The following is a 25,211-nucleotide window of genomic DNA, read 5'->3' as shown; positions in this document are numbered from 1 at the left end:
ATGGGCTGCGGACCTTCCCAGGCTGCGGAGGACCAGAGACCCGTGCCCGCGCCCAGGAAGGGCTGGGAAGAGGGATTTAAGGTAAAACGAACACGCACGACATCGAAGCGGGCAGAACGCCTTTTGCCAGGCTCGGGGCGGGGAGGGGGGCTGGAGTGGCCTGCAGCTGGGTGCCCGGCAGTGGGTGGGCGGGCTGGGGGCAACTGCCCCCTTCCCGAGACTCATGCTGCCGGAGGCCTAGCTTTGAGAGCCTTTTGTGTTTCAAGAACCTGAGAAGGTGATCACACCTCAGAGCAGAGGCAGGGGGAGCAGGTGTGTTCTGTACGGAGCTGGGGCTGCTGAGGGGAGCTCCTGGGAGCCGTCACACTCCGTTGGCTTCCAGAAAGGGGGCCCTTTGAGGATTACTTGGCGCCCAAAGAGATTTTAGAGGCCTTCCGTCTGGCTGTGCCCTCTCGCTTCCCCCTGAGGACCCAGAGAGGTGGACGTCTTGCCTGAGGCTGCCCAGCTTATTTGGGGGCAGAGCCGGAAATAGAATCTGATTTTCAAGACTCTCATTCCAATGCTCTCTCTCTCTTCTCTCTTTCTCTCTCCCTCTCGGTTGCAAACCCCATGATTCTTCTGGAGACACAAAGGGGAATTTTTTCCAGAGTGGGGCATGGAGGGATGGGTTGGTCCCGGCAGAAATGAGCTCCAGGATGTCTCCCCATCCTCACCACCATCAGTATTCCACGAATGAAGCTGGGAACCCACAATGGTATACATTGGAGAGGGGTCACCCAAAGGTAATATTACCATATAATCTGCCATCAAAGCAAGATACTTTTAAGAGTGAAAAGGAACACTATTAACAAATTGGCCCAGCCTGATTTAAGCTCATATAGTATGCAGAAAACCAGGGTTTATGGTCACCCTTTCGAAAGGACCTTTTTGGAGTTACTGTCTAAAGAGCACACCTTTCATTCCATAGACAAACAGCAAGATGCCATTTGGTGCCACTTACAGCACCTACTGTGTGTGTGGCACATGTGCTGGGTTCTTGGAGCACATCATAAAACAAACCAGAGACTTGGGCTTAGGCCCTGGTGCCCACCCATGGTGACACTGTTTTCTATTTTCTATCCCAATTGCCTCTTCTGACTTTAGGGTCCTATTACCTCTTACTGGGTCTTCCTGTCTCTCCCATTGGCACCCTTCCCCATCTGCATCCTACACTACCACTTGTCTTTCTAAGAAAAAATTCCCTGGAGTGTGCAAAACCTTTTACACACATGGTCCCCTCCCATTGGCACCCTACCCCATCTGCGTCCTACACTACCACTTGTCTTTCTAAGAAAAAAATTCCCTGAGTGTGCAAAACCTTTTACACACATGGTCCCACTGGTCTTTCCAACATTATCTTGTCCAGTTACAAACACTTGCAGACTCTCGGCTCTGCCTCAGGAACCTGCAGTGCCCCTTCCTCCAGTTATCAACATGGTTTCATGCTGTTCCCCATGCCATTCCCTCTTCCTGGAATGCCCTCCCCAGCCTCCCATTTCCAGTCAGCTCACCTGAAGAATTCCTACTTATCCTTCAGCACTGAGCCCAAACACTACCCCTGTGATGCTCCCTTCTCACGTGGTAAATGTTTGTTTAAAGCTCCTTCTGGGGGCGCCTGGGTGGCTCAGTCCCTTAAGCATCTGCCTTTGGCTCAGGTCATAATCCCGGGGTCCTGGGATGGAGCCCCACATTGGGCTCCCTGCTTAGACAGGAGCCTGCTTCTTCCTCTGCCCTTTCCCTGCTTGTGCTCACACACCCTTTCTCTCTCTCTTACTTGTGCTCTCTGGCTCTCTCTGGCTCTCAAATAATAAATAAATCTTTTTTTTTTTTTTTTAAAAAGCTCCTTCTGCCTCAGAGATTTATGGGCTTCTTAGAAACAATTTGGTCATCTTTATTACTCATTACTGCTTTGGATGAATATATAGGAATACATTTTCTCCCTTTTTCCAAAAACTATATTAACGTGATTTAAAATATTAACTTATTGTGCCTTTGTCTTTTTTGTACGAAAAAATCTTTATTTTTTAATTTACTTTACTGTCATGAATGTGTATAAGACTTCCACAGAAGGAAATTTTCACTATTCGTGTTTCTTATCTGGCCATTATCATTTGTTTCATTTCATGGTTATTAATGAAAATGATGTTGTTGCATAGAGCAGGAGGAAATGCTAAAAAGACAATCCTCTGCATGTCAGATCCACTAGGTCCCTATAAGCCAAGCTTCCTCAGGCTTTGGAAGGTTTCTGTGTTTTTTCCTGAATTCCCTGGGTATGAAAGTCATTACCTCTCTGTTGGATTTTTGTTGAGTCTCCTAACTGGTCTCTCTAGATCCTTCCTCCGCTGCCCACCCCCACCTGTGCTCCAGGCTTCTGCATGACCTTGAGAGCAATCGTTCTAAGGTAAAATCTGATTATGTCATCCTCTGGTGACTAAACTGTTGCCAACCCATTAGGTAGTGATACAAACCAGTGGTCAAGAATATCATTACTTCAGTTTGATTTCTGGGTTCACTGTTAGCTGGGTGACTTTGGTCAAGTTATCTAACCTCTCTGTGCTTATCAGTAAAATGAGGGTAATTCTAATACTAGCTATTTTATAGAGTTGTCAACAGAGATTAAATCCACGGGAAATGATCATACCAATGCCTGGCACAGAATAAGTGTTTAATATGAGTTAGTACAACTGTCGTTATCACAGTGATTTATGTAAGATAAAATCCTAAATCCTTAGCGCATCTTACCAGCCATCCTTGAGCTGCCTCCTGTCACATTCCCCTGCTTCATCTCTTCCCACACTCATTTCTCATTCAAATCTCACTACTCATTGCTCTCCAAACCCATTCGGTCTCTATCTCCATGCTTTTGCACCTGTTGCTTACCCTCCCTTCAGACTCCCCCCTCCTCCCTGAGGGACCGCATGCAAATATATACCCATCTTTCAAGACAACTCAAGACCCCCTTCCTGCCTCTGTCCCCCTCTATTGCCACTATGCTGGCAGAGTTAACCTTACACCTTCTCCTACCATATATCAAAACATCTATTGTTTTTATTCTCTGTTTTCATATCTGCTTCCCATCCTGAGTTACTACCTTTTTGAGGACAGGAAATGGTTTTTTGTCTTTGTGTCTCCCATGCTTACTACAGTGCCTGATGCAGACCAGGCACTAACAAACATTGCTTGACTGACTCCATGTCCCTCCTGGCTCCTGCTTGGTATCTTCTTATCTCCTAGTCACATAACTAAACTAATGACAGTCAGCAAGGAGGAAATTCAATATTAAAATAGCCTGGAAATAGACTCAGAGTCGATTCAGGCATATCCCTCCTTCCCCACCCCAAACACTTTGACTTTGGAAATCTGATCCAGCAAATGTATGATTATTAATTAAACGCTCTCTAGCTATCAGAACACTGCTGCTTTTGCTAACTTCCTAAATGCACAGGCTGAAAGTTCAGTAGTTCACTGGTGTCTTTAAAATGAGATGAACATGGTTACTTGCTTGAAATATTTATGTTTCGTAGTGGTACAACTTTAAAAATTCTGGGTCGAACTTCTTGAGACCTGCCTACTGGCTTTCTCCTCCCTTGTATCTTAGTCTAAAGTGCTAAAAAGACACAGTAATAAAATAATGCATAATTAGAAAAACCCGGGAAACTTTTCTCAGTTGGAGAAATGTTCTTCTGTATGATGAACTCCGAGTTCCGGGCTTATTATGAGAGGGAAGAGACTAGATTGAAATAGATAATCTCTAAGGACCTTTCACAGATCTTACCTAATCTTTGACAAGAAAAGTCTTATTTATCACCAGTAAACAGGACTAAGTGACCTTGACCAGTCCAAAATTTTAAAAGATGATATTCCGGGGTGTTTTTTTGGAGGGTTGCTATTTGTTTTTACCACTCACTAGATGTAAGCTAGAAAAATCAAGTTTTGAAGCATACTTTTTCCCTATATGTCTAAAGACAAATACATTTATAAAATGCACCTGCCAATAATGTGATTTAAGATTCCAGCTCAGAGGACACTTGATAAATGACTCCAAACTGGCAATGTGTTTCCCAAAAGCTTTAGAACACAACCTATAGTACCTCCAGACCCACAACAAACAAAACAACTCTTTCTGTAGTTAAAAGTAATACCTTTTTTGGAATGCTGATGGTTCCCATGTGTAGCTGCTAGCTTAGCATTCACTGCTTTCCAATTCTGTCTAAAATTGATAAGATTTGGGATGCCTGGGTGGTTCAGTGGTTGAGCATCTGTCTTTGGCTCAGAGCATGATCCCAGAGTCCTGGGATCCAGTCCCATATCGGGCTCCCTGCATGGAACCTGCTTCTCCTTCCTCTTCCTATGTCTCTGCCTCTCTCTCTCTGTGTCTCTCATGAATAAGTAAATAAAATATTTTTTAAAATATATAAAACAAAATAAAATTGATAAGATTTTATCCCCAAGACAATGATGTATAAATCATTGATGTATGGATCATTGATGTATGGAATCATTGATATATGGAATCAATACAAAATATGGAAACTTCTTGAATCTGTATTTCTGCCACAACTGTATCTCAAAGAAAAAATAAAACCTCCCACCCACCTCCCCACCCCTTCCGCCAGCACCATGGCTGATAGACTTCTCATTGGTGTGAACATATACACCCTGCATGAATTAAAAAGAACAAGAAAACTGTTTGCCATATCCCTGAGAGGCATAAATAATATAATTAATTTGTAAATATCTCTGGTCTTTGAACTCTGTCTATTCTCAAGCCTAGATTATGAAATTTGGTTAAAATTTCTGGAATGTGTTGCACATAGATAAGATATTTGAAAGGCATTCTTAGTTTTCCAAAGAGAAAAACTTGACATTTCTGCTCATGAGGGCTGAAGGCTGGTATATGTTATTTTATGTCAAAAGATTGTGTTTCATCTGTTACCATTTAAGCTGTGGTCGCTAACAGATCTTGAAGGCAGACTGGATCTAAGGAAGCATACATGGGTGAAGCTTTCATGGCTTTGATGAAGCCATTGGGAGATCATTATGGGTTGTGGCACTTGTGAAAAACTACCATTGAGATTGAGAATATTCAAATTTGCTCTCAGCTCCAATATGGGCATTTTTGTTGTTGTTGTTTAATTTTTCAAGGTCTCCAATGGGAAATGTTAAATGGCAAAATTCATCCCTGTGTTTAACTCTGTGCCTTGCTAGGCTCAAGAAACAAAGGGTGTGCAAAACAAAACAACTTGTGAAATTACCTGTCAGTGCAGATGCTGGTTTTTAGTATTTTATTTGGAAAGAGGGGCAAGAATACCTAACACGATCTTTGCTTTACCTTCAGTATGAACTGTGAGCCCCTGAAAAAGCATCAGTCTCCTTTCCTTTTGTTATATGTAACAATATATATTTTCATATATTTGTGATATGTGTGTGTATAAATGTGTCTGCGCACGTGAAAGAGAAAGACTCTGATAGAATAAGATTTTAGTTATAGGGTAATTATAATAATACATAATATACATTAGGACTTTTCCTGGGTCAGCTTTCTGTACAGGAACTACACGGCAGTAGCTGTGTCTATGAAGAAAGACAAACAGGGAGGGAAAGAAAAGCACATAGTTGCTCTCATGCTTTCTCCTTATGCCATTTGTATTTCAATTCTGTTGACTTTTTGTTTGCTTACTGGTTTGTTTGTTCAGTTGGTCGCTTTTCCATGCCTTCCCGTGTAATCTTGAAGCACAGAACTAATTAATCCTCAGCACAATGAAGTGATGTTGATTTAGCTGGAGCGATTGTGCAATGTAAAGATGGTGATAAGGAGCTATGTGGGTCTCCCTACGAACATAGGAGAATCCCTAATTGAATGACAAGAACCTGAAGGTGTTGGAGCTGCCATGACCTAGCTGCTGTGATCTCTACTTTAGCCTCTGAGGGATTTGAAAGCACTTTGGAGAGCTTCCAGAAAGTGAACAAACGTGCTTATATATATATTTTTAATTTCCATGATTTTTATTGTGGGAGAACCAAGAGTTTCATGCTGATGTCCTATTTCTTTAATTCAGTTTTCCCGAAGGAAATGCTTTCTGTTTAGTCCCTGGAGTCATAACTTTTAACCAGAGAAAACCCTCTCCTTTAAATGGAAGCTCTGAGGAGTGTGCTGTCTTCCTTCCTAATGTTTCTCGGCCCATCTCTATTTCCCAGTGTTACTGCCACTGTCCTGGTTCATATTCTATAGGACCTCACCGGGACAATTGCCATCATTGTTACTGGCTGCCCTCCTCTGTCTCTTCATTGCTTCCTTCAGCTACCCTAGTTTGCACTAACCCCAGTGATTTTTCTAAAAACACATTCCTGATCATTTTATTTTACTTCCTTTGTAGGATTTCTGTTACATTTAAAATAAAATCAAACTCTTTAACTTCTCTTTCCTACCTCAGCACCTACCCTTTCTGCCTTCTTCTGATTCTGCTCCACTGGAATAATTCAAGTTCATATGCTCACAATATTGTTTCATATCCTGGCTTCGTTTGTGCTTAGCCTCTGTCTAGAATGCCCTTTTCATCTTGCCAACTGGAAACTCATTCATCAAGACCCAATTCAAGCATCTTTTCTTCTTCAACACCTTCTGCTGCCCCCAACAAGATACAATGTGGTATTTAGTGTATCAGGGCATTGCTGGAAATAGTGGGGTTCGGAGGTGGGGTCCTGGGCCCTCAAATACTCAGAGGAGAAGAAGAATTGGTTAAACAAATTGTGGTATATTATGTAATAGACTATGCTACAGTCATCAAGTAAATGACTACTCCCCACCATTAAGGAGAATGAGGTAGACCTACATATACTGATATAAGCAAATGTCTCTGATATATTGTTAATGAAAAAAAAACAAGTTACAGAAATATAATACAATACCATTTAATATATACCCTGATTTATTTGATTCATAAATATCTTTATTAAAATATAATCCACATATCATACAATTCACCCAGTTAAAATGCACACTCCATAGTCATCACCACAATCTAATTTTAGAGCAGTTTTATCCTCCCCACAAAAGAAACCACTATCCATTAGTGGCCAACCTCCACTTCCTAAGCAACCACTAAATTTATACTCTGTTTCTATTAATTTGCCTATTCTGAATGTTTGGTAAATGGATCGATCTTTACATCTGGCTATTTTCATTCAGCATAATGTTTTCAAATGTCACCTATGTAGCAGCATACATCAGTACTTTATCTCATTTTACTGCCATATAATATCCCTTGGCCTGGATAGACTACATTTTATTTACCCGTTCATCAGTTGCTTGACATTTGGGGTGTTTCTACTTTTTTAGATACTATGAATATTAATTTTGAACATTTGTGTGCCAGGTTTTGTGTAGACATATGTTTTCATTTTGCTTGGGTCTATATACCTAGAAGTGGAGTTTTGGGATCAAAGGCTAACTCTCTTTTTGACTTTTTGAGAAAACTGTTTTTCAAAGTGGCTGCACCATTTTACATTCCCACAGCACTGTATGAAAGTTCCATTTTCTCCACATGCCTGTTCACACTTATTCTGTGGTTTTATCATTATAGTCATCCTGGTGGAGGTGAGGTAGTCTCCCTTTCTGGTTTTGGTCTTGCAGTCCTTACTGACTAGTGAAATTGAGCATCTTTTCAGGTGCTAATTAGCCAATTCCGATTTGTTTTTAAAGATTATATTTCTTTGAGCAAACACATCTGAGAAGTTACATACTAAGATGTTAATAGTGCATCTGTCTAGGGAATAGTACTTACTTTCTACTGTGTTTCTGATCATTCTATTTCTACCAAAAGAACAGAATCAAAATTATGGCTGGGGGCTGGATAGATAGAGAGAGAGATAGATAGATAGATAGATAGATAGATAGATAGATAGATAGATAAATGCATTACAAGGAATTGGCTTATGCAATTATGAGGGCTGGCTAGGCAAGTCCAAAATCCACACAATAGCATAAGTGGTCAGAAAGGAAAGGCTGGCACTGAAGGTGCAGTCCACAGAATGAACGCCTTCCTCAGGGAAATCTCAATTCTACTCTTAAGACCTTCAACTGATTGGATGAGGCCCACCTGGATTATCAAGGATACTCTCTTTTACTTAAAGTCAACGGATTGAAGACATTAACCACGTTTACCAAATACCTTCACCACAGCACCTAGATTCATGTTTGATTGAATATTAATACTATATGGACTAGCTTAGTCAACACATAGACTGATCATCAATAATTTCCTTCTATATTATTTATGTTTACAAGGAGCCTGTATACTTTTTTAATCAACAAACACAATAAAGATACTTTCACTTAAAAAAACCTTTTTTTTACACAACGATATCTTTACTTTTCACACTTAACGTTTTCATTGTGGCATCATCTGGGGTGCTCAGCATAGTAGCTTGTATCTGATAGATTCCTGTAGACACTATATTCATTTCTATGGCTGCTATGACAAATTATCATACATTTGGTGGCTCACTACCATACAGTTTATTTCTCTTCCACTTCAGGAGATCTGAAGTCCACAATCAGTTCCACTGGGCTCAAGTGAAAGTGTTGGCAGGGCTCTTTCCTTTCAGGGGCTATGAGGAAAGAATCCTCTTCCTTGCATGTCCTGGCTTCTAGAGTTGCACTGCTCTCACTCCTTGGCTGGTGGCCCTTCCTCCCTCCGCTGCCAGTAACATCTTTGATGAGTCTCTGCATTCCTGGCACATCACCTTCTCCACTTCTGTAGTCACGTCTCTGTCTGCCTCCGCCTTGTAAGGACACTGGTGGTTACACCTGGGTAATCCAGGATAATCGTGCTATCTCAAGGCCCTTAAAAAAACTGTTTTCTAAGAAATCCTGACTCTCATGAAGCGGTTCCCTTTTCGCAGGCTGACATCCCCGTGACTCATTCTGGGGAGGGCTGCAGGCCCCAAGATGAAGCTGCATTTCCCAAGGATTCAGGGAGCAGCCTCAACGGCCTGGAAAACCTGGGAAGCTTACCTGGAACCATACCAGAAAGTTCCCCATCACTTAGTGAAAGAAATGGAAGAATAAATTCAGGTAACAGCCCTCATTTTTATATTCATCACTACATTGTATGATGTGTGTTCACAACCCTTTCATCACAGTTTTGTGGGCCAGGCAATGCCCCAGGTGGCAAAGTCCCTATCTCTGAGACATTAAGGTGTGGCTTTAGGCCTTCATTATTTAAATAAATAATGCTAACCATTAATCATCTTGTAGATAAAGCAATTGAAACCATCTTGGGGGATGCTGGGGAGGTGGTTCAGTGGTTGAGCGTCTGCCTTTGGCTCAGGTTGTGATCCCGGGGTCCTGGGATCGAGTCCCTGCAAGCCTGCTTGTCTCTCTGCCTCCTCTCATGAATAAATAAAGTCTTTCAAAACACACACACAAAACCATCTTGGTTTTTTTCTTTTTCTTTTCCTTTTTTTTTTTTTAAGCTGAGAGCCCCTGCTGGCAGTTGGGAATAGGCCTTGGGAATAGGAGTTACACAGGTTGTGGTGAAATTCCTGTAAACTTCTGCTGTATTCACATCTCTCCAAGAGAAAGTTCTACATTTGAAAAAAAAAAAATAAAGGAAACCTACATCAAACTGTTTCCCCTCTGTCTCCCATTCAAAGGATCACCAAGTATACAAAACAATCATCTTTCAGAAACACGGAACAAGTCATTATGACCTGGTGTGCCCCTTAGAAACTATTTTGGTTTTTCCCATGGTGGTTTTGGCTTTACTGAAGTTACCCCCCTGGTGTTGATTGAAGAGCCCTTAGTTATATTTTGTCAGCTTCTGAGACAAACTGAACTAGACAGAACTCAAGGGAATGTGCTCTGTTTTATTTGAGGGGAAGGCTTTCGTGTCACTCCTCACCACTGTCCTGTCTTCCCTAGGAAATAGATGGGTTTGTAAATGAGATTCTTTCCCTTGGACTTTGGTGGCTCACTCTACTTGTGATAGATTTCAGATTAGCCTTGATCTTGTGGTTCTGATGTGAGGCAGACGTGACCTCAGAGGACGGTAGGAAGGGTGGGGGGCGGACAGCAGGGAGGCCCCTCCTCTCTCTGTGTGTCAGGCCAGAATGTATAGTTCCTCTTGCTGATAATTCTGTCGCTGGGAATCCCTCCTGGACAGTGTCTATGGCGCTCACAGACTGAGGACTGTCAGGTGCACAGGGACCTGGGGGTACCATCAGTCACTCTGTCCAGCGGGCTAGTGCTGTCAGACACACCAGCCTGTAGAAGGAGTGGAAATATTCAAGCAGGTGTTTCCAGGGGCACCTGAGTGGCTCAGTGGTGGAGCATCTGCCTTCAGCTCAGGTCCTGGGTTGAGTCCCCCGTTGGGGTCCCCGCAGGGAGCCTGCTTCTCTCCCCTGCCTATGTCTCTGCCTCTCTCTCTTTGTGCCTTTCATGAATAAATAAAGTATTTGAAAAAATAATAAAGCAGGTGTTCCCAAAATGTGTTGTAGATTAGTTTCCAGGAGAGACCTTGCCATGGAATGAAGAAGAACCAGTGCCCTAAGCTTTATATTTGTCCTCTGCCTGATTTCTTCCCTGTCTCTTTTCTGCATCCCTGCTCTGCTCATCTTTAGAGTATTTGTTACAGATTTCAAGTTTCACGGGAACACTTCCCAAGTCTTTCCTTTAAAAAAAAAAAAAAAAAACTTCTTATTATGAATAATGTCAAATGTAAGTAAAGTTGCAAAAAAACAAATACCTGTATTCTTTCCCCCCAGATTCCCTAAATGCTAACATTATGCCACATTTGTATGTGATATAATTGCATGGATCGTGGTCCCTCTCTGTCCCTCTCTCTCTCTCTCTCTCACACACACATAGATTTTTTTTTCTGAGAGCAAATCCTAGACATAATGACACTGTACTCCTAAGTACACCAGTATGTTTCCTAAAACAAGGATAGTCTTTGTATAATCACAGTACAAGGATCACAATCAGCAAATTACCCCTTATGCAGTGCATTATCTCATCTGCATATTCAAATTGTATCAATTGTCTCACAAATGTCCTTTATAAATAAATTTCCAGTTCGAGATCTAATCCAGAATCTCATGTTTAATTTAGGTATCATCTGGTCTTTTTCTTCTTTTATCTGGAGCCAGTCCCTCAGTTTTTCTTTGTCTTTTATCAGATTGATGTGTTTGGAGATATAAGCCATTTTATTTGATAGAAACTACCTCAGTTTGTGTTTGTCTGATATTTCCTCACGATTAGTTTCAGGTTATCCATTTTGAGCAAAAGTATCAAAAATGATACTGTACTCTGTTTAGTATATCAAATCAGGAGGTTCGCAATATCTGCACTTGAACTTTATTGCTTTTTTTCCCTTTTTTGCCTTGCAAACTGTTTTAGTGTAAAATTTATCAATCTTTTCTTTTACTGAATCTGGATTTTGAGTCATAGTTAGAAAGCCTTTTCCTATGCCAGAGTTAAAGATGAATTTACTTTCGTTTTCTTGTATAGCTTCACTCTTGACACTTATGAAGAATTTTTAACCTTGTGAGAAAATGCTAATTTATATGTTAAGTGCATAGGAAACATAATTGTATGTTCAGTATGATGTCAAATTTGCAAAAATAGAATTTGATATATCAATAGTGGTAATCTCTGAATGGTAAGAGGATCGCATTTTTTTTCCTTTTTTAATTCTTTTCTATATTTCCCAAGTTTATTATGATAAGCATGTACTACTTTCATAAGCTGAAAGAAGCTTAATGTCACTTTCAAACACTCCTCCAATCGTCTTCAGTGTCCCAGGAAATCATGAGGATTTAGTTGCAATGACTGCCATAGCAAGGGGTCTCTCTGTAGGTTAGCCACTGTCAATGTCAAGCCAGCATTTGGGTGGACTCAGAAAAATAATTGATTGAGATAGTTAATTATTTTTTTATTTCATAATCATCTTAATAATGTAACAATTGTATAATGTTAGTGATAGTCATCAACGATGACATTCTCTTTAGAAACATCCTGGGAGGGAAATGGACCACACAGTGGAGCTCTTTCCTTGACCTTAGGGAATGCAGTGAGGTGGCTGAGAACATAGGTACTGAAGTCAGACATTCTTGGATTTAAATCCTAGTTGATTCTCTTCCTACTCATGTCACCTTCCGCAAGTTAATTCACCTCTCTCATATAGTTTATTTATATGATAGAGAATCATAGAATTCACAATGTTATAAAATAAATAAAGTATCTAATATGATGCCAGGCACATAAGTGCTCAGTAAATAGTTAACTATTATTTTGACCTTTCCAGATAAGCCCACCTTCTAAAAGTAAAAAAAAAAAAAAAATCCTTCTGGGATGCCTGGGAGGCTCAGTGGTTGAGTGTCTGCTTTTGGCTCAGGTCGTGATCTCGAGGTCCTGGGTTGGAGTCCCGCATCAGGTTCTGCGCAGGGAGCCTGCTTCTCCCTCTGCCTATGTCTGCCTCTCTCTCTGTGTCTCTCATGAATGATTAAATAAATATCTTTTAAAAATCCTTCTAATTCTTTGAAGATAATTTACCTCTTTTTATTGAGTTTTTTTTCTATTGTTTCAAGCTCTAGCTTACTAGTTTACCCACCGGAAAGACATGCTTTACCGTTCTGTACTAAAATCTGTATATAGCTCTTTAAAGTGAACATTGAGTCTATTTCAAACACTAGAAGACACAGCACTGGACGAGAAATGAGATTATAGTTGATTTGTTGAAGTTACTTGCATGGTCAATTAGAGAGGTCTCTTGTAACAACAAGGTGAATATTCTGAAGTGAGAGACATCTGGTTAGTGTGAGTGTGTGTGTGTGTGTGTGTGTGTGTGTGTGTTTTGCAATCTTTTCCCTGCACATTCATGAAAACTGTCTTTGTTAACCAGTGAGATCAGTTTTCATAAAAAGACTCTCTACTAGATGGGATGAATTTGGTTAGTCTCAGGACTTCGCAATGATTACAAAATAGAAGGTACCTCATGTCTGAGGACTCCTCGTTGCACCTTTATTGTATGATGTGAGTCTGTAAAAACAGATGCTTGCTTGCTTGCTTGTAGAATTGGGTGATTTGTAGTTGGGGGGAGGCTTAGTACAGGTTATAAAGGCTTCCCAAGAAAATGTTTCAGTGCCATCTTTAGAATCAATAATAAATTTTTAGCTGATATCATTTGACTTCAATTGTGATTTGGTTCAAAGACCCTTTTCAAAAAAGCATGCTCTTACATAGATTTAGCAGATGGCGTCATTGTAAACTCAAGGTTGCAGAACTAGAAGTCTCTTGGCAACATCACACTGTTTATCCTTTGTATACAAAGCATAGAAACCAAACTGCAACTCAGAGGAGTCACTGGAAGGATATCTTCTGCTTAGCTATGCTTTAGCTTCATAATTAGTGTAAAGAACCCAAGTAGTCATACTCAAGTGTATAAGTGTTGTTATAACAAAAACGTAGTACATAGCAGCACATGAAAAAGACTTTTTGTTATGTTAATATGGGGCCTGCTAAGTAAATAGTATATTATGCTGATGTGTATCCTCTGTAAGAACATTAAGAATTTGAACTTGAAACGATTCAAAGATTTATATTGGAAACATATGTAGGTAAGAGTGTTGAGATTAAGATTTAGTTAAGTAGCATGATTTATAAGGCATCTATTTAGCATCTGATTGATAAAATGTTCATCTTAAATTTTTATTCCTTCTTTTTTCTTTTCCCTTAGACCTAGTGACCAGTGGATTAATCCATAAACCCCAACCCCTAGAAAGCCGAGAGCGACAAAAGTCATCAGACATTCTGGAGGAATTAATTGTTCAAGGAATAATACAAAGCCACAGCAAAGTATATAGAAATGGAGAATCCTATGATGTCATGGCAAGTAATTCCATAATTAGCATTAGCTTATTGTTAATAATAGCAATAAAATATGATCGATCACGAGTTAGAATCTCCAAAATCTTCGAGTCAACATGCAGATTGTGACCTTTAGCTAAGCCAGTTTTTCTCCCATAAATTCTCTCACCTGTCAACACATCACCCTTCTCTACAGATTTAGGAAGTACTCTATTCATTTTTTAAAGCTTATTTATTTAAGCAATCTCTACATCCAAAATGAGGCTTGAATTCATGTTCCCAAGACTAGAGCTGCATGTTCCACTGATTGAGCCACCCAGACAGCCCAAGAATTACCCCAATCTTCAATGATTAATTTAGAGTCCAACAAAACATATCTTGGGTTTTACTGAATTTGAGAGACAGTAAGCCCCATTGAATAACATACCTTCATTCTTTGAACAATTTTTATTAAGCATTGCCTGTATACTAGGTATTATGACTATAAAACTGAACTCTGATTTAAGGAAAATAGGAAATAGGAAAATAGGCATGACTGCCAAAACTATAATAGATATGCTTACACATTTATATATACACAACCTGGGGTCAAACATAAGAAAATGAATACAATGACAAAAATCCTCATATTCTTGGTTTTTTTTTTTGTTGATTCATTGTTGATTCATCCAACTGATCATCATAGTGTGAACAGTATTTTAATTTTGATTTTAACTGGTTGTCGCCCAAGTCTTGAGTCCTTAATTTTTTAATAAGTTCTGTCTAAACCCATGAAGAGGACAGCAGGTTTTGTTGTTGCTGCTGTTTTGTTCTGTTCTCTCCTTTGTTTGCTTGTTAACCAAAGCTCTCAGGCAGCCCTAGTCATCCTCAACAAGATGAAAAGAAGAATTAAGGAGAAAAGAAGCCTAAGGAGAAATGAATGAGAAAGAAAAGAAAGACACAGAAATGATGGAAATAGGGACCAGAGGTTAACATCAAAGGCTCCTCCATGGTTGCCCATCCCAGTCTTGTAGGGAAAACAATCAACTGGGAATACAAAAAAAAATGCATTATATAAATCAAGTTTGCCACCTAGACCAAGTCACTTAAGTATTTGAATAAAGGTAATTTCCTTCTCTGTGTGTAGGAAATGCTGAGAACTCATGAATAAAAGCCAAAGTGGCATTTTTCTTTTGAAAAAAGAAAATAAGTCCTGCAGAAGGTATTTGGGGAAAAGAGAAGAGATTGCTAAGCCTCATGAATGATATCATCAGGCTGCCAATAATAAGCGGATGTAGGGGGCAAGGAAAGGTAAAAAGAGATTATATAATGGAAAAGATAATGCCAGTAGAATGGCAGTTTACGTCTGGGCCACGCTATTGTGATACAAGGCACTTTAGAATGCCTTTTCTTATTTGAAAGTACTAGAAGAAGGGTCTTTAACATGGAAAAGGAGGGGAGAGATTTTTTTTTTCCTAGTTGTGGGTGAGTCTCCAGGGGTCAGAAAAAAAGGAAGTTGTGTCAAAAGGAAAAAGACAGGAGAGTAATCTGGAGGAGGATGGGTTCTGGAAACTTTCAGTAGCTAAGTGATGCCTCCTTTAGGGAAATGCTGTAGAATCCTGATGCTAACAGCAATGGGAATAGAATTAAAACATTTTTCAGTGATTCAAATGCCAGAGAGGAATGAGTTCAGACTGAGACCTTCCTTAAAAGGGCACTGACAAGGTTAATTAACATAAACTACGTTGTGAAAGAAATGTATCTATTGAAAAATGAAAACTATGGGCTTGACTTTCAATGACATCATTAAGTGAGCCCAGGATGGGGACTGTGTTCATATGATATAGAAATGGAATGGTTGTTAGGAGCCTAGTTGGAGTGTTCTCAAAAAGATTTAAATGTGGCAGGACCACAGAGGTAGGCAAGAATAACACATTTCATTTCTTTTGCTTTTTGCTTTGCAATTAGGTCGTGATGTCCCAGCATAATCCAGACCTGCAGCAACACAGCTACACAGCTGTGTTTTGTTGCTGAGGGCCGTGGTCCCTAACCTGGCTGCACATTCGAATCACCTCAGATGCTTTTAAAAACCCCAGTGCCCAGGTCCCACCTGGGAACAGTGGCTGGGGGTGAGCCCTGGCTATAGTGTTTTTGAAAGCTCCCAAGTGACTCCAGTGGACAGTCCAAGTTGAGAACCACCCCTGAGGATTCTACCAATGTGTGCACACAACCCTCTAATTCATCCTAAAGCTGGAAAGAATTACAGCTTTTTTTTAAAAAAATATTTTATTTATTTATTCATGAGAGACACACAGAGAGAGGCAGAGACATAGACAGAGGGAGAACTAGGCTCCCTGCAAGGAGCCTGATGCGGGATTCAATCTGAAGACCCCGGGATCACAACCTGAGCCAAAGGCAAACCTCTGAGCCATCCAGGCACCCCAGAATTAAATCTTCTGAAATTAAATTCCCCCATTCACTGTGAAAATGAACTCTAAAACCTTCCTGAAAATATGTTATTATAATGTTATAAATATGTTATCGTAATGTTATAATAACATATTTTCAGGTAGAGGACTAAGGGTATACCTAGGAATATATGGAAATGAAGGAGAGATAGAATGGCTCAGTGTCAGAGGTAGAGTCTCTCAATTCAGGTGTAGCTGAGAACAAATGTATATCAGACATCTTCATATTTTAGGAAAAGTTAGGAGGCCAATGTAGAAAGATGAGTAAATCCTGAAAGAAGGAACATACTGAGGGCAGAAATATTATTAGGCAGTTCACACTTTTAACTATCCAGTATTTAATAATATTTTTTCAGAAAAAAAAGAACAGATGATAAAATTGGCTAAAAATACAAACCAAAAGGATATTAATGTTAGTTACTACAGTGCGATGAAGCCAACTAGACATGTGACACAATTTCTTCTTTGGTACCAAAAAAAATCTTTTAAATCAAATATTAGGGGAGAAATGGAATGATAAATGTGAGAAAACTTTAAAAACAAGATTTCTTATATAGACCAAGAGTATAAATACAAGTGAGTGTTAGATCCATCCCCTTCTTTAATTTGCTTCTCATGCAGAGTGAAATATAAGAAAAGATGCTATAAACTGAGGGTCCTCCACTCATCCACTGAATAAGGAGACCAGCCTGCGGGCCAGTCTCTCTCCCCGGAGGCCCACATGGGTATCTGTCCACCTCAGGCTCCCCGTTCATCTTTTCTTCTTTTTATCATTTGCTTGTTGGCAAGTATTACAGCAATTCCCTAGTGCTTCCCCCTTCACTGCAGATAACATGCTTTCAAGCAGATTCGTACTAAGAGTTTACTCTCATTCGGAAGGAATTGTAATGATATGTAAAGAATATAATATTAAGCGAAATATCAGACAAAGAGTATCTTTCAGGATTCTTTAAAACATTCTTTTTTTTTATAAATTAATTTTTATTGGTGTTCAATTTACCAAAACATACTGATTAACACCCAGTGATCATCCGTCAAGTGTCCTCCTCCATGTTGCCGTCATCCTTTCACCCCCAACACGCCCTTCTCCCCTTCCACCACCTAGTATCATTTCCCTGAGTTAGAAGTCTTTATGTTCTGTGTCCCTTTCTGTTATCTCCACCTTTTTTCTCCCTTCCCTTTTAATCCCCTTCACTATTATTATATTCCCCAATGAATGAGAACATACAATGGTTTGCCTTCTCGATTGACTTATTATCAGATATACCCTCCAGTCATCCAGTTGAAGCAAATGGTGGTATTTGTCGTTTCTAATGGATGAGTAATTCCCATTGTTACATCACCCATCTTTTTATCCATTCATCTTGCGATGGGCACCGAGGGCTCCTTCCACAGTTTGGCTATTGTGGACATTGCTGCTAGAAACATCGGGTGTGCAGGTGTCCGGGTTTGTGGTGTTCATTGCATCTGCATTTGGGGTAAATCACTTAACAGTGCAATTGCTGGGTACAGGCAGGGTCTATTTTTAATTCTTTGAGGAACCCTCACACAGTTTCCAGGAGTGGTGCATAGTTCACATTCCCACCAACAGTGTAAGAGGGTTTCACTTTTCTCGCATCCTCTCCAACATTTGTTGTTTCTGCCGTATTAAATTTTCCCCATTTCATGGTGTGAGGTGGTATCTCATTGTGGTTTTGATTTGTATTTCCCTGATGGCAAGTGATGCAGAGAATTTTCTCAATGTGCATGTTGGCCATGTCTATGTCTTCCTCTGGGAGATTTTCTTCATGTCTTTGCCCATTTCATGATGGGATTGTTGTTTCTTTGGGAGTGTTGAGTTTAGAAGTTCTTTATAGATTTTTGGAAACTAGCCCTTTTATCTGATATGTTATTTGCAAAAATATCTTCTTTCCCAATCTGTAGGTTGTCTTTGAGTTTTGTTGACTGTATCCTTTGCTGTGCAAAAGCTTCTATCTTGGATGAATGTCCCAATAGTTCATTTTGCTTTTGTTTCTTTTGTTTTCGTTGGATGTATTTGCAAGAAGTTAAGTGGGCCAAGTTCAAAAAAGGGTGTTGCCTGTGTCTCCTCTAGATTTTGATGGAGTCTTGTCTCACATGTAAATCTTTCATCCATTTTGAGTTTATCTTTGTGTATGGTTCAAGAAGAGTGTTAGTTTCATTCTTCTGCATGTGGATGTCCATTTTCCCAGCACCATTTATTGAAGAGACTGTCTTTCTTCAGTGGATCGTCTTTCCTCCTATGTCGATTATGAGTTGACCATAAGTTCGGGTCCTTTTTGGGTTCTCTATTTCTGTTCCAATGGTCTATGTGTCTGTTTTTGTGCCAGTACCACACGTCTTGATGACCACAGTTTGTAGTACAACCTGAAATCTGGCATGTGATGCCCCAGCTATGCGTATTCTTTTTTAAATTCCCTGCTATGCGGTGGTCTCTACTGTTTTAAAAAAAATTCTAAGAGACCTAAGTGGTTGTATGATAAATATGTACAGACTTTACATACACATGTAGCTATGTGTTTGGATTGGTATAGATCTCTATAAGAGATGTAATTGGCTCTCATTAATCCACGTTGGTATCATCCATTTGAGGCATCTTTTATCCCAAACTCAATTCTCCCTGCCTCTTAGCACGCCCAGGGTCTCCAAACATAAGACTCTAATTTCTCTATTGACTCCTTCTGTCTCTGGTCAAAGTTGATTCCCTTCTCTGGGCAACTGCTGTGCTTGGTAACCTTCAGTGCAGTCAGGAAATTGATTCCTCTTGCATCAGAGTCTCTAACAGTATTTGTTGAACCTCATGGGGAGTTTTTGAAGGAGGAAAACGTGCACCTGGTAGGATTAATGTCAACTAATGTGGTGGCTTGGCCTGGGAGGTCTCACAGGGACAGGGCAGGAATGGCAGGTCTCCTAGAAGCTCTGACCCATTTGGCGAGGGAACATGGCCAAGGTGGGTTCATCTGCAGGTCAACCGTTAATTAGGGCAGCTCCAAGGAATCCAGAGTGGCTGCCAGCAAGGTTGGCTGGAAACAAGTTCCAAACCCTATCACAGCATCTTTGGGGTGGCAATACTTCTGCTGGTGTTCTTAAAGACAATAATTGAACTAGTAACTTCAGTAGGTTTTGTAGGCTGGTTTTTTAGAGTTTCTAGTAGTAGCACTTCTCTATGTGTAATGTGACCATTGTTATTTTTAAGTGCCAACAGTTGGTAAATCCTGACTTCATAAAATCCAGTGGAAAGGAATGCAGATATTTTCCTTGGGTCTTGCAAGGCTTTTACCTAAAATGTCAAACTCAGGAAAGAATGAAGGCTGCACAGGTAGGATTAACTTCCAGAAGTGAGAGGAAGTACTTGATTTTGTAGGTATAGCTAGGAGAAAGCCACAGGAAGAGTCCACCCAGACCAGAAATCCCAAGTCTCTCGGAACTTCCTATCTACTCCTTTAGTCAAGATTCAGACTTCTGTGTAAAGCCTTACAGTCTTTCTTCACTGAATCTGGGATTAGCATTTCATGTTCTTTTAGCCCTCGATGAGTGAACTTCCCTAAAAAACTGTTTTCATACTAATTTCACAGTATCTTTAGTTGAACCACTACAGCAAGAACATCCCTCTTTGCAGCAAATGGCTTTTGCCAGCAGGGAGCCTGAGAGCCAATTGTCATAAAAATAATACAGTGATGGGGGAGGGGGAGCTTGCTTTGACAAACAGCCCGCAGTTTTCATGTAGTGAAAAACTTCTCACCACATAAAACTGTCTGATGGCTGTAACTGAGCCAAAACTTCAACAAATGCTTCCCTCTGAAAGGCTTTCCGGGAATCATGGTTCTTAAAGCTGAAAGGAACCCCGTGGTTCTCACCCTCTTCATTATTTCTACATGTGAGGAAATAAGAATCCAAAGAAAAGAAGTACCTTGTCTCAGGTGACACCGTGGGAATTAGTGGTCAACTCAGGTTAAAGCTCAGGCCTCCTGCTGGCCCCTGTGATCTGGGTTTCCATTCCTACCATTCAAGACAAATACTGTAGCTTGGTGACGATTCTGTGTGCTGTCATTGAAAAAAGTCAGTGCTTGAAGACATGAACAGACATCTCTCCAAAGAAGACGTCCAGATGGCCAACAGACCCAGGGAAAGTTGCTCAACATCACTCATCATCAGGGAAATGCAAATCAAAACCAAAATGAGATGGGGCGCCAGGGTAGCTCAGGAGTTGAGTGTCCTCTTTGGCTCAGAGTGTGATCCCAGGATCCAGGATCAAGTCCCACATCGGGCTCCCTGCATGGATCCTGCTTCTCCCTCTGCCTGTGTCTCTGCACCCCCCCCCCCGCCTCTGTGTGTGTGTGTGGGGGGGGGAGGTCTCATGAATAAATAAAGAAATCTTTTTTAAAAAACCACAATGAGAGATCACCTCACACCTGTCAAGATGGCTAAAATCAAAAACAGAGGAAACAACAGGTGTTGGTGAGGATGTGGAGAAAGGGGAACCCTCGTGCACTGTTTGTGGGAATGCAAACTGATGTAGCCACTGTGGAAAAGAGTATGGAGGTTCCTCAAAAAATTAAAAATAGACCCCCCCCCACCATGATCCAGTAATTGTACTACTGGGATTTACTCAAAAAATACAAAAACAGGAATCCCTGGGTGGCGCAGCGGTTTGGCACCTGCCTTTGGCCCGGGGCGTGATCCTGGAGACCCGGGATCGAATCCCACGTCGGGCTCCCGGTGCATGGAGCCTGCTTCTCCCTCTGCCTATGTCTCTGCCTCTCTGTCTCTCTCTGTGTGACTATCATGAATAAATAAAATCTTAAAAAAATACAAAAATACTAATTCAAAGGGATACACGCATCCTAATGTTTTTACAAGCATCATCTATAATAGCCAAATTATGGAAATGGCCCAAGTGTCCATCAACTGATGAATGGATGAATGAGAGGTAGTATATATACACAATGGAATATTAACCATAAAAAAGAATGAAATCTTGCCATTTGCGACGACATAGATGGAGCTAGAGAGCATTATACTAAGAAATCAGCCAATCTGAGAAAGACAAATACCATATGATTTCACTCATATGTGGAATTTAAGAAACAAAACATATGAGCAAAGGGAAAAAAAAAGAGAGCACAAGCCAAGAAACACTCTTAACTATAAGAACAAACTGATAGTTACCAGAGAGGAGGTGGGTGGTGGATGGGAGATGGGGGAAACACATGATGGGTTCAGGAAGGCTCAGTAATGAGCCCTGGGTGGTGTATTTAAGTGTTGAATCACTAGATTGTACACCTGAAATAATATTACACTGCATGTTAACTATACTGGAATTAAAATTTAAAACTTTATTTAAAAAGTCACTGCTTGGGGGCTCGGGTGGTTAAGCATCTGCCTTCGGCTCAGGTTGTGATCCCAGGGTCCTGGGATGGAGCCCCATGTTGGGCTCCCTGCTCAGCAGGGAGCCTGCTTCCCCTCTCCTCCCACCCTTTGCCCCCACCCACCACTTGTGTTTTCTCACTCTCTCTCTCTCAAGGAAATAAATAAAATCTTTTAATAATTTTTTTTAAGATTTAAAAGTTACTGCTTTCCCTGAATGAAATGTAATTACCATTTCCTGAGTGATTACTGTATAACTCCTTAAAATAGAAAATCCCGTGAAATAAATGTTAACCCCATTTTTAGAATGATGAAAGCAAGGCCTACGGAACTTGAGAACTGCCACAAAAACACCCTGTGGCCAAGCCAGGGCTCAAACCTAGGTCTGTCTGAGTCTTGTTCTGGTATCTTTTTCTACTATGTTAGGCTACTACCTCTCTGTTGGATGTATTTTCTCAGTACTGGCAGTTTTACAGCATAAAGAGACGGTCTCTTAGACATTACATCGGATATCAATAGGTTCTTGATCTTTATGAGTCTTTAGAGAAATTGCCTAGAATAATCAGTTTATTTATAATGAAGCCCTGGAGTTCGTTGAGACCTTCCCCAGTTGTCATAAATCTATATAGTCTGACCTCGAAGGATGTCCGTAAGAAACCAAGTGAAGAAGGCAAATTGCAGAGCCTGGTGGGGGTATAATCCCATTTCTGTTTGGTTTAACGTTACAGATGTCCTGCACATACAAAGGTACATGAGTGTGGAGAAGACACACACCAGACTCTTTCAAATAGTTCATGCTGATGAATACAACTAGGGGCCAGGTGGTTAAACAGAAGACTATTTATATATCACTTTACTTTTTCATGAGCGACATAGGTTATGAAAAATTAATCTTTAAAAAGAAAAAACACGTATTTAGAACTTTCTTTACAAACCCTCTACAACAATTTAATTCTTTCATAACTGGAAATTGTAATCAGAACGTCACTATCGCTGCCTTGAACTACAGAGAGGGTAGTCAGTCATGTGAAATAGTTGGGGATTTGTCCTGCTGTCATGAGAACCTTCTCCAAGTACTGACAGCAAACGCTAGCCCAGTGTCCCTGCTCACTAATTGTGAATTCTCTCCCGCACGAGACCCAGAAAAACCCATCTCGATCCCAAATGAAAGGCATTTGGAGCCTGTGGAATATTACAATACTATCAGATGTAACTATTTTTTTAAAGATTTTATTTATTTATTTATTTATTTATTTATTTATTTGAGAGAGAGAAAGTACACAAGCAGGAGGAGGGGCAGAGGGAGAGGGAGAGGGGGCCTCCATCCCAGGCCCCTGCGATCATGGATCGAACCAAAGGCACACACTTAATGAGCTGAACCACCCAGGCGCCCCCAGATTTCAGTTTTTACCATGAACTACATGTTCATCGCTCATCTGCCTTGTGCTTCTTCTCCCAAATGTTTTCTTCTTTGAGTCTTCATGGGGTTCCAGAACACCTCTGCATTTTTTCATGGATTTCAGGAAGGGCCTGTTTTTTTTTCCCCTTCTAGGCTTCTAATAGATTTTTTTTTAAAGGAATTAGTTCTATTGTTACCAGCGTCCACACTGTGGTTTGTAGCTCTGCCAACATATCTGTTTAGATTCTTAGGATCGACGTTTGCACCGTGTGTTCTGCCCCCCTCCTGGCTCTCTCCTCCGCCAGTGAATACAGTCCATTTCTCCCTTTCGAAAACGGTCTTCCTCCAGGTAAGCACGACGACGCCGCTGAGAAAGCCACCAGCCAGGCTGAAAAAGCTTAAGATCAAAAAGGAAGCAAAGGCTTTCACGATGAATGATCTGGAAGAGAAGATGCGGGCGGTGGAGAGCCGCAGGAAGGTACCCGAGCTCCCCGGGAGCCTGCCTCCCCCTGACCTGCGCTCCGCGGGCCTTTCCCACCTGCTGCTCTAAGATTCGCATTAAGTACTTGTGGGCTTCCTGTGCTGTTTAATTTTACCTTAATTCTTTGTGTGGTGGAGGAGTCGAGTCGAGCAACAGCTTGAAGCTGGCCAGATTCTGGTTCCATCGATGTAGCCTCGGGAAGCAATGCTCACTTCTGAGGATGGGGTTTTCTTCATGTGGAAAGCAAAGGGCTCCAGTTGGGGCGGAAGTGGGAGGAGGTGTGGGGTGGAGGCTGGAAGCAGAGGAGAGGCCGTGTAGACCATCAGAGGACACCGGTCCCCACCACCCTCTGTCCCCCATCCTGCGGGGAAGCCACCTTCACAGCTGTGGGCCACCAGCCCCTGTCTCCACCCCTTACCTGGCCGCTCAGAGAGACCAAGGCCTACCTACCTTGGCCTGTGTCTACCTTCCACCGCCATGCCTCAACCTAATGTTTGTTGAGTGACCCAGTGATGAAATGGAAAAGCCACCCAGGCTCTTTTCAGGCATATTCAGGAGGAAGTTATTTGGGCTCATTTTTATTCTTTCATACTGTTTTTCAGACTAAAGAAGAAGACATACGAAAAAGGCTAAGGAGCGACCGACTTTTGTCCCCAGCCAATCATTCGGATGCAGCCCAGCAGGGTAGGGCTGATGTTCCCTTTGGCCAAGGACTGGATGCTGTGGGTTCGGTGGTGGTTGAGCCTCCCCAACCGCAGGGGGGAAGGCCCTTGAAGAGGAAGAAGAGCAATACATCCTCAAGTGAAAGAAACTTTGGTTATGAAGGGTTTGGGGTGGTGGAGTCAGACTTGTCCTACAACCAAGTGGATGATGTGTTTGAATAGGCCACCTTGCTGGAATCTCATGAAGCAGCACCCATTGTCCCTACTTGTGACACTCTCGTCTGTCTTGTGCTTTTCTGGAGGCCTGATCTCACCCCACTGGGATGCCCCGGGGGTAGGGGGTGAGGAAGGATTGTATGAGCTGCCCGAGCTGAACTCAGCTGAGGGAATTCGATGCCGATGCTGGCAAAAGGGGGGGAAAAAAAACAAGATTTGACTCACTTCCATATTATAAAGTTGGCTTTCTCCTCCAGTGAAGCTTTAGACATCGTGAAGATGTCTTTATGAATACTTTCCAGCTTATATCAATGTGCTTGTGCCAGATGAAACCCTTCTTTTTGGCTCTGGCCCCTGGGCTGTGCCCATCCTCTGAGGGTCCCTTCCGACAAACTACAGGGATGTGCTTTATGCATTTTAATGACCTGTATGCTTCTGATCTGTGTGTTCAGTTATTTCTTTTAACACTTTTCATGTTGGGAAGGGTTAAAGCAGTATCTTGAAGCTGGTGGAGTTATAGCTTCATCCATATAGTATAAGCAAACAATATCCAATTCTGAGAATTAAGTAAGAAGAAAGAAAAACTTTTGTTAGGTCTACGGAATGAGAGAGTCCAGGAGAGGGTGAGCTGGGAGGAGACCCTAGGCCAGTGTCTTGCTTCCCTGTGGGCACTCTGAGCTGAATTCCTGTCCCTTAGCTTCTTGGGATTAGG

At 41.2% G+C, this 25,211-nt stretch overlaps 1 protein-coding gene across 1 annotated transcript; it reads left to right on the top strand.

The window, feature by feature from the left end:
- On the top strand, window positions 1-24,505 carry STMND1 (stathmin domain containing 1). Its single transcript, XM_055322620.1, has 5 exons — window positions 1-81; window positions 8,944-9,115; window positions 13,779-13,924; window positions 23,490-23,618; window positions 24,224-24,505. Exons 1-5 carry the CDS (start codon window positions 1-3, stop codon window positions 24,503-24,505), a joined length of 810 nt encoding a protein of 269 aa, XP_055178595.1.
- The last annotated feature ends 706 nt before the right edge of the window (window positions 24,506-25,211 follow it).

This window comes from Nyctereutes procyonoides, unplaced genomic scaffold (genome assembly GCF_905146905.1).
Source record: "Nyctereutes procyonoides isolate TBG_1078 unplaced genomic scaffold, NYPRO_anot_genome, whole genome shotgun sequence".
NCBI classification, from domain to species: Eukaryota; Metazoa; Chordata; class Mammalia; order Carnivora; family Canidae; genus Nyctereutes; species Nyctereutes procyonoides.
This window is presented reverse-complemented; position numbering and strand designations above follow the sequence as displayed.